The 9,128-nt window shown below is 38.9% G+C and overlaps 1 protein-coding gene across 2 annotated transcripts; it reads right to left on the bottom strand.

Annotated features, from left to right (window-relative positions):
• Positions 1-563: 563 nt before the first annotated feature.
• On the bottom strand, positions 564-8,568 carry LOC134679072 (UBX domain-containing protein 6). 2 transcript variants are annotated; one of them, XM_063537917.1, is made up of 10 exons: positions 8,431-8,568; positions 8,048-8,121; positions 6,848-7,199; positions 6,326-6,468; positions 5,342-5,483; positions 4,556-4,650; positions 3,834-3,987; positions 2,989-3,146; positions 2,410-2,539; positions 564-2,314 (listed from the first exon to the last, which is right to left on the bottom strand). In XM_063537917.1, the coding sequence occupies exons 3-10, from the start codon at positions 7,094-7,096 to the stop codon at positions 2,042-2,044; spliced, it is 1,344 nt and encodes a 447-aa protein (XP_063393987.1). In that variant the 5' UTR covers positions 7,097-7,199; positions 8,048-8,121; positions 8,431-8,568; the 3' UTR covers positions 564-2,041. The 2 variants fall into 2 exon arrangements, with proteins under 2 accessions (XP_063393987.1, XP_063393993.1); XM_063537923.1 differs by lacking the exon at positions 8,048-8,121 and having other exon boundaries at positions 8,431-8,499.
• Between the last annotated feature and the right edge of the window lie 560 nt (positions 8,569-9,128).

Genomic DNA, 9,128 nt, shown 5'->3' with positions numbered 1-9,128 from the left:
AAATTAGTAATTCATTAAAAAAGTCCTCTTTTGTTATTTCTACTATTATTTTATGGTGTCACTTCCCCATCGCTATTTCATGTTATATGTGCAAATACCACGAACATGTATTAGAAGACATAAAAGCAAAGCAAAGCTTCACCCCGGAATTTCTTACCAAAAGTTAAAAGTTAAACTCGTAAACTACGAAAAATCGGCTAATCATGGGGTATATATATTCTGATAACCCACGACGACGATACTAAAAAAATTTTTGGACGTCAAGGTTTGGACCATCCTGTATACAGGTTGGGTAAAAAATAACTGCATTTTCCTTGCCAGGGAGATTTTGGGATTACACCTACTGAGCAAGTCGCGAAAAAAAAATTTGGCTGTGTCCTACATTTTGGCTGGTCCATTTTCTATGGGAGGTATTTTGCCCATTTTGGCGCCCCCCCCCTTGGACGGCGCCCGGGGCACGTGCCCCCTCCAACCCCCCCCTAGTTACGCCTCTGATTGACATACCTTTATTTGCTGTTTACTGTAAATGATTGTAAGTGTTTTTATAATAAAATGATAAGACATTATAACGTTGTTTTAAATATTTATTCGACCAATTTACAACTCGATATACAAAATACAATAACGGCTGCTATGCAAAAATAAATATCCAGTCAAATGAGTTAGCTATCTAATTAAGGACGGTATTCCACCTGTCCGATATCTTGAGAGACAGGGAGACGCAATGCACATTGGACAAAGGATTGGACACGTGGAATACCGCCCTAACTAACCATAGACGTTTGTCATAATTATAGACGTATTTATTTTACATCTATTAAAAAGCCATATGAATATGATTTATCCGTGGGTCTATGCATGCATCTCCGCACCTTGATATATTCATTACTAAAAGCAGGATATAATTTACCGCCTCCTCCTACGTACGATTAGAGCGATTTCAGAAAAAAAGGGAGTTTTTATGGGTTATTTATCTTTGATATTACTGTGTACGACTTAAATGCAAGTGCAAGATTTGATTAAAGCACAAAGCACTCTCAGGATCAAATAAACAGTCAAATGTACAAGTTCGTTGTGTAACATATTATTGCAGGTGACTGTACATATCTGTTTTTAATTAACTACATACTTTTGTTTAAATATTCATACCACCATTGAATTAAAGACATGTAATCGCCCACACTGTTCACTGTACATCGGTGGACCTTATGCCTTTTGTAATAAGGTCCACCGATGTACAGTTAGTGCTGTTTGTACCAATAGTAATAACAAAAACTTAAATTTTTTAACATATTCATTGCCGTAGCCAAACGAAACGTTCGCGCCAGGCCACTACAATTTCGTCATATAAAGCAGTAGTACCACGATCCCGACTATCGGGTCGTCCGGCCTGGAAACGAAATCTTAAAATACCCGATACTCGGGTTTTCGGCACTGAATATTAAATAATAAAAAAACAAAACACATTAGGACAAAATTTTATTATACAGATATAAAAAGTGCAATGAGGTGCAATAATTTAACAACAATTAAATAACATAATCTAGTGGAAGGAAGAATTTCGGAAAATGCTTTTACAGAATCATAAATCTGCCATAAAGGCAGGTGCAGCATATTTTACGGTGTACAACACACCTTTACATTTTGTCACTTAAAACGTATTACGCATAAAAATAAGTTAGAGTGGAGACAAGAAACCAATAGAGACTTATGATGATCCCCTCCCCATGAGCTTCTAAGGCGATGATAGATGATAGATGGCGCAACTTGAGATTTCCTTAAATCTCGTGTATTTTTTGCATATATAACTCGTGTACCTCCACTTACACTAACCCTGCCTGGCCTGTAACCGAGGCCTTGCTAATGCGATGTCAATGTAAAGTATCATTCTGTGGAACTTGCTAACTATGTAAACAAACCGCCATATTAAAATTGTCTCTGAATGATGAATTTACTAGTGACTTGTTTTCATAGTTAATAAGTTCCATAGAATGACACTTTATTAATGTGAATTTGATCATCATTCATTACTATCACAATCCTATATCTCATTAACAAGAACCATAACTTCAGGCTTCAAATACACATCCTTATTCGGACTACTATTAATCTGATCTATCACGGACGCGTGCCACGCGAAAGTAAGCACTGTGGCCGGTACCAGCCGAAGGTCGATAAGGGTCTTAGTCGCGTCCTCTTCGAGGGTCAATTTGTGGCCGGTGGGCGTGTTAAGGATGAAGGGTAAGTCGTATTCTAGATTTTGTTGCACGAAGTCGTGGATTTCGCTGTAGTGCTCGTATACGGAGAATGTGCCCTGAAAAAGAAAATTAATAATAATGTGTTTGCAAAGAGAAATCACAATTTTCATGTATAAAACGAAGTCCTAAATAAAACGAAAGCAAACGTTACCTGCAAAAGTATCCCATCGGGGAACCGAACCCGTATGATGGCGAACTTGTACTTGCGCATCTCTCGCATCTCGTCCTTCTCACGCATCGCCTTCGTGCGGAGCATCTGCATCTTTTCTATGGCCTCGGTTCTGTAAGAATAGTTTGATGAATAAGGGGTAACGCAATAAAAATCTCGTTAGCGCGATGTAGAAATCGCCGCGTTCCGAGTCAGCTCCATCTACCGTCATATTTAGTTAACTTCTAGTACCTAAGCTGCTGTTCTCGCTTGATCTCCTCTGGCTTGAGCGCGTAGAAGGAAGGCGGGCGCTGCACCTTGGTAACGGCCTGCGATGGCAGCATCACTTGTAGACCCCGGTCTAGCTCTAGAGATAGGTATCGGCTAATACCACTATCCAAATGTGCATGCACCTTGCGTAATATATATGCCGTCACCCAGCAGTCGTAAATGAATTCCACATTACGAAAAGATTCTCCAACCCTTATATACTAACTCAATAAAAATCTCGTTAGCGCGTTGTAGGAATCGCCGCGTTCGGTTCAGCGCCATCTACCGTCATATTCAGTTAACTTTTAGTACCTAAGCTGCTGCTCTCGCTTGATGTCCTCAGGCTTGAGCGCGTAGAAGGAAGGCGGGAGCTGCACCTTGGTGACGGCCTGCGATGGCAGCAGCACTTGTAGACCGCGGTCTAGCTCTAGAGGTACCGGCTCGGCTGAACGGAGTGCTTCTATTAGGTTCTGAAAAAAAGGTATAAATTAATTTTGTACTGCCTTGATAACTACCCTCTGTCCTCCCCTTAGAGGTTTAACTGTCAAGAGGAAACAGACAGACAGATGGGGGTAATTTCGCATTTAAAATATTACTACTAATAAATATATGAAATATTTAATGTTATATTGAAATTGGCCTACGCCAATTTTTGAAATAAAGAAAAGTACCTACCCAGTGTAAATGGTCGGAGTAGGTGAATTGTATACGTAGCTTTTAGTTTGGTTTTTGTGTCAAGAATCTCAACCTTGTGACTAGCTAAGGATGTGGATTTATCCAGAAAGCCGAAAGCTCAAAATATAGACATAAATTGATCACATGATTGTACTGGGACGGTCGACGGTTGACGCCTACATACACGGTGTTTCTATAACTAACGAGACCCGAGCGTAATGCAGACAGTGTAGTCGGAAACTTGGCTTTATTAAATAATACAGCAGCAGGCGTGGCTCACTCCGCGATTTCATCGCTTTGCTACAGGAAGCTAAAAGTACATCCATTCGGCCCCAATTTTGGGGAAAGCCATAAGTCGCGCGTGGCGCTGTCGCCGCCTAGCGGCCATATCTGTGCTGATCGTAACAGACGCGTTTTGTTAGAGAGTGAGTCTTCTGTGCCTAGTACTATTATTTATTCTGTGACAGCAGTAGGTGTCTTACAATCAAACTCTCGACGCTAGGCACGCTATCTTTGTTGAACACCAAATACTCTTCATCCTGGCCGTCCGGGTTGGGCAGCGTCTGCTGAGTGAACCCGGCTGCCATCAGCAGGTCCATGGAGCCCTCTATAGGTTGTACACGGTCTGTGAACGCTCTGCAATAAGAAATGATAACCGTTATTATAGTTCGTTTTTTTAGCATTCACACATTCATAACCGAGCATGAGATTTGTATAATGTTTATTTATTAGAGTTCGACCAAGATAAGTCTGCAACGATTTTAATAGCGCGTGCGCAGTGCGTTATATAAGCGTCATAATTTCATAAAAGTTTGACGTTTAAAATAACTCTTGCACTGCGTCACAGAATAATTTAGTCCTATCGTACAGAAAGGAAACTTCCTACAAAACCGAAGTTTGACAGCGGTTCAGGGTCTCTTGCTATCCCTTTCTAATATATGGCACTGTCCCTTTCGGCTATTTAGGGTTGTCAAAATTCAAGTGATTATCTTATCTGTGGTCGTGCACGCAAAAGGAAGTCAAGTGGTGCCAACCCTAATAATTGCTCGGAGCAATGGTGAGCCGAGCGGAGCCGAGTTTGGCCGATCTCAGGAGTTTTGCACCCCAGACTGCGTGTGCTATCAAAATCGTTGCAGACTTGTCTTGGTCTGACTCTAACTCATAATATCCCGATAAGTTAACAACTAATAAGTTAAAAACTTGCCTATTAGACATCCTGATCTTTTGGTACTTCTCCTCCTCAGGATAAGTAACTATGTTTTCTAGATACTTGCACAGCGTTTCCACGCAGGTGTTCACCTGGAATAAAATAGTAAATAGTAATATATTGGGGGTAGGAAATGCCTTACCCCCTTATTCTTAAATAATCGTTTGTCCCTTTCCATCATACCAATACCACAGAATAAATAATAGTACTAGGTACAGAAGACTCGCTCTGTAACAAAACGCGTCTGTCACGATCAGCACAGATATGACCGCTAGGTGGCGACAGCGCCACGCGCGGCTTATGGCAAACCCCAAAATTGGGGTCGAACGGATGGACTTTTAGCTACCTGAAGCAAAGCGACGAAATCGCGGAGTGAGCCACGCCTGCCACTACGTTGGATTAGGGGAAAACGATCATTATCGGCTTGTCAACTTTAGTAAACGTTTATGAATAAAGGGGTTAACCTTTTCGCCGCCAACGCCGCAAATGGAGTCTAGTCCGGTAATTTTTGGCCATATATACTGAGAATTATATTGCCTTGTGATTTTCTTAAAATTAGAAGACAGCAGTGGCGGCGCGTCCATAAAAGCCGATTCCCACCGGCTTGCCTGTTTTTGGACATTTGAGCAGAGTTGTAAAGGAAATATATAAGCCAAATTAGCCCCGTCTTGCCTATGGATATGTTTGACGCGCCGCCACTGGAAGACAGTAAAGTTGAGTATTGATTTAGGGTTAGGGCTGACACTAATTAGGCTTTAAAAGCGTAAAACTAAATTTATTTACCTTTTCCCTGTTATCGTTACAGGACTGTATAATTAGACAGGCTGTCAGCCCTCTCTCTTCCTCCAGCTGTTCATACAAAAAAGCTTTTATTTTCGCTTTCCATTCTTGTTTAGTTAATACCTCATCGTTAATCATTGGACATCTGAAAAATGAGGGAAATTTTAGTTCAAGAAATAAACGAAATTTTAGACAATGAAAACCTACATAAGTAAGTTTAGTTGAAAATCATGTATAAGTAGTTGGAATTTTTGAAGAAGTCCGAATGTTACCTACTTAAAAGATCTTTTCTAAAATTATGACATCTAAAAAATTCCACTTACGTTATGAAGACTGGGGGCAACTACCTGTTAGGCTACGTTTGTACCAAAGGTGTGCGTGGATGCGTACTGAGGGATGTGTTTGTTAAGATACAGTAGAATCACTTTAATTGTTTTCCTTACTCAGTGGGTAGTGATTCTGTTGGTTCTTAACTAACACATCACTCGCTATGCATTAATGATGCACCGGATATCCGGTTACTATCCGGTATCCGGCTTATCCGGCCATTAGTTTACTATCCGGCTGGATACCGAATAGTGACCTACTATCCGGCCGAATACCGGATAGTAACATTGCTTGATTTCGGAGTAAACAAATTGGATTTAAGAAACATACGTTGTTTATTATTTTAAAACAATTCAATAATTCCACTGACATGCACGCGCACTCATTTCGAACCTAGAAATGAGTCCGCACGAACATTCACTAGGAAACAGGTCAAACCTGCAGAATGCGCACGTGAAAAACCGAAATGTAGGTATAGTTCCGCTGGCCGAATATCCGGCCAAACAACTATCCATTGCATCTCTACTATGCATCCTCGATTGCTCGCACATCTCTGGTGGAAAAGCAGCCTTAGAGTCAGATGGTGCTACCCTGCAGTATCTGTCTCCAGTTCTCAAAGAACTGTAAATACAAGTAATGGGAAAACTCATAAAAACTTACTTGAAAAACACACCATTTGTAGCCATATTTTTCGGTAACAATAGCTCTTCTGTGTTCTCTTTTTGAGGTTCGCTATCTGCTTTCAGTTCTTGCGGCTTAGAAGTTGTCGCCTTCTCGTTTTCAAGCTCCTTTTTAACTTGCGCCTGAAACACAGATATTTAATTATTAAATTATGAAAAAAATTATGAATTACACACTTAAACCGCAATAAATTACCTGCATGAAGAAAGTTCTTAAGCTTGTCTACTTTAAAAAAAATGATAAGAGTGAATTTGCGTCCTTGTTTGCTTGTACCATAGACAAAATTGCAAGTTCATATTAAACAAAAGAAAAAAAATATGTTGGGTCTTATTTGTAAAATGTGAAAGTAATTTGCTACTCCAATTTGATATAATTTGCTTATTTTGTTAAAAAAAATCCCCATTCTTTGTTATAAATGCTCCCAATTGTAACCAATTTACGTTTTAGTATGAATAAAAACATCCTCATGAATTTTTTTCATGTTGATTAAGTTCATTATACCTGTATTGCAGCATAAGAGGTGTTGAATCCGGGGTTCGTGTTCTTCTTCTGCATTCTGGCCAGTGCTGCTTCAGCGGCAGTCTTACTCTCCGCCGACAACCCAGTTCGCCTAACCACTGGCTCATTCTTCACTGACGCCGAGCTCTGGCTGCTCAACGTGGCTTCACTCAGCTTGTGACCGGGCCCTGCCCGCTTAAACTGAACGTCTGACTTCTTTTTCTTGAAAAAATTTATAATTTTGTCTGCCATTTTATATTATAGGTGTGTGCTCTTTATATTCTCGGTGTGTGCTCTTTAGGCAGTTTCAGCTTTGAAACACTTTCTTTGAGCTGTTCTATTGTGTCCAATGTGGCTGAAAGATTATGTTGAGATAAGTTATCTGAGATAGTATGATGTTTTGATTACAAACATTTAAAAACATTCTATACAGAAGAGAAATAAAGGTTTTAGCAATAAAAGATAAAAAGTAGTAATCATTTAATTTCGTTTTACTGCATGTTGGCCATTGGTACATTTTTTTTAAATAGTTACAAACATTGTAAGCTATTACTCAGTTTTGCATAAAGCATACAATGTTAACATTAGCAAGTTTGATTTTAGGTTTTAATTCTTTTAATTTCAATAACATAAATAAATAACACTTTGGTTTAAATTCAGACTACAATTATTACACAGAAAATGTATTTAATCAAATGTAGTAGTAATTGTGGTAAATTGTGTAATAAGGTGTATTAATTATCTGAAATTAGATTAATGACTTCTCTGTATCTATTCTATTTCATATGTCATTACATACAATTAAATAAGTAAGTAAACCCTTATTGACAACGAACAATATCCTCTAACCGCCCACAAATAAATATTCGCCAAGACCCAAGACAAATACAATTTTGATTTGTCATAGAAAAAAATCAAAATAGAATGGAACGGGAGACCTTTTTACAGGCATCTGTAGGCCTAGCACATGATTGGCACAACAGTACCTCGCGGCGAGATAGGCTACCCTTTGTAACTATGTTAATAAAAGAGGGACAGTTAGTCTATCCTGTCTTGCCGCCAGAAACTGTCGCACCAATTATGTGCTAGTCAGCTAGGCAGCTAGAGCCTAGGTATCTTTTCCTAAAAGCATCACAATACATCACACAGTTGAGTGAGAAGGGTTAAAAAGATTCGTCTCTTTTTAACTTGAACCTAACCTACCTTGGATTGCTAATGTTGGTATAATGCTGACAGGGATTGGGAGCTCTACCTTCATGCAGTCTAAGATTCCATGCCTATGTTGAAGTAATCTTATAAATAACCTCAATAATAATTATAATTAAGAATGAATAAGCATGATGTTTTCTAGCAACAATGATTCAAATACATAAAAAGCAATCATATGGGCTAAGTTAAAATTAGCAATTTAATAGGCATTAGAGACATAGGCCAGCTAGAAAAAAAAAATTGTATGTCTATTATCTACTTTATGCCCGTATAAATTAGAATGCACCTGGTGCATGAATAAAAAAAAGTGCAACTGGTACGACTAGACATCCAAGGTCATTGCGAATGTATGCAAATATTGACAAAAGTTGACTCACCTGGTTTCATAAACCGCTCAGAAATCCGTTTGCCGTAAACACGCCAAGAAATGACAATCAATAACAAAGTTACCAATAAAATGAGAACGAAGGTCTTCAGTAGCAGAAATTGGAATTCGTTGAAGTAAAATACGCCGGCTATCTCTTCGTACCAAGATAGTTCAGTGAAATTCACAACTGATTTGGAAAAATCCTCAATCGGTAAGGATGACACGCATGATCCGAAAAAGTCCTTTGCTAGAGCGAAAGTGTCCCCAATTTGAAGATACAAGGCTTCGTACAGGGTCGAATTAAAAACCGCGGTGTCGAATACAGACATCACACATGTAATTTATGTATTCTGGATCGGTTAATATTGAAAATAAAAATCATTTGCACTACCAAACCGAACTGACAAATGACAGTTTTCTTTGACAACTCAGTGGCAGTGTTACCATACGAAAAAAGTTTAGAAGGATGATTGCATACGGAGCAATCAACATGCACATTGCGCATGGTATAATACGCACGCAAAAAAACGTGTTTTATTACGTGGTAATACGCACGCAAAAAAACGTGTTCTATTACGTACGCAAAATAAGACGCGTTGAAATATGAGAAAAGAAAAATAAATGATGAAATAATATTTTCTTTAAAGTTAATAATTTCCAGATATTTTTCAATAAGTATAAATACAGTTTCATGTCGCTTTTTCCCCT

Source organism: Cydia fagiglandana, chromosome 2, assembly GCF_963556715.1.
Source record: "Cydia fagiglandana chromosome 2, ilCydFagi1.1, whole genome shotgun sequence".
In the NCBI taxonomy this organism is placed as follows: domain Eukaryota; kingdom Metazoa; phylum Arthropoda; class Insecta; order Lepidoptera; family Tortricidae; genus Cydia; species Cydia fagiglandana.
This window is presented reverse-complemented; position numbering and strand designations above follow the sequence as displayed.

Excerpts from the sequence above, each read along its gene's own strand:
- LOC134679072 (XM_063537917.1), bottom strand. The coding sequence starts at position 7,096 with ATGGCAGACAAAATTATAAATTTTTTCAAGAAAAAGAAGTCAGACGTT. Across the intron at positions 5,484-6,325 it reads ACAAATGGTGTGTTTTTCAA|ATGTCCAATGATTAACGATG; the intron begins GTAAGTTTTTAT and ends CTCATTTTTCAG. Across the intron at positions 4,651-5,341 it reads GTAACGATAACAGGGAAAAG|GTGAACACCTGCGTGGAAAC; the intron begins GTAAATAAATTT and ends ATTTTATTCCAG.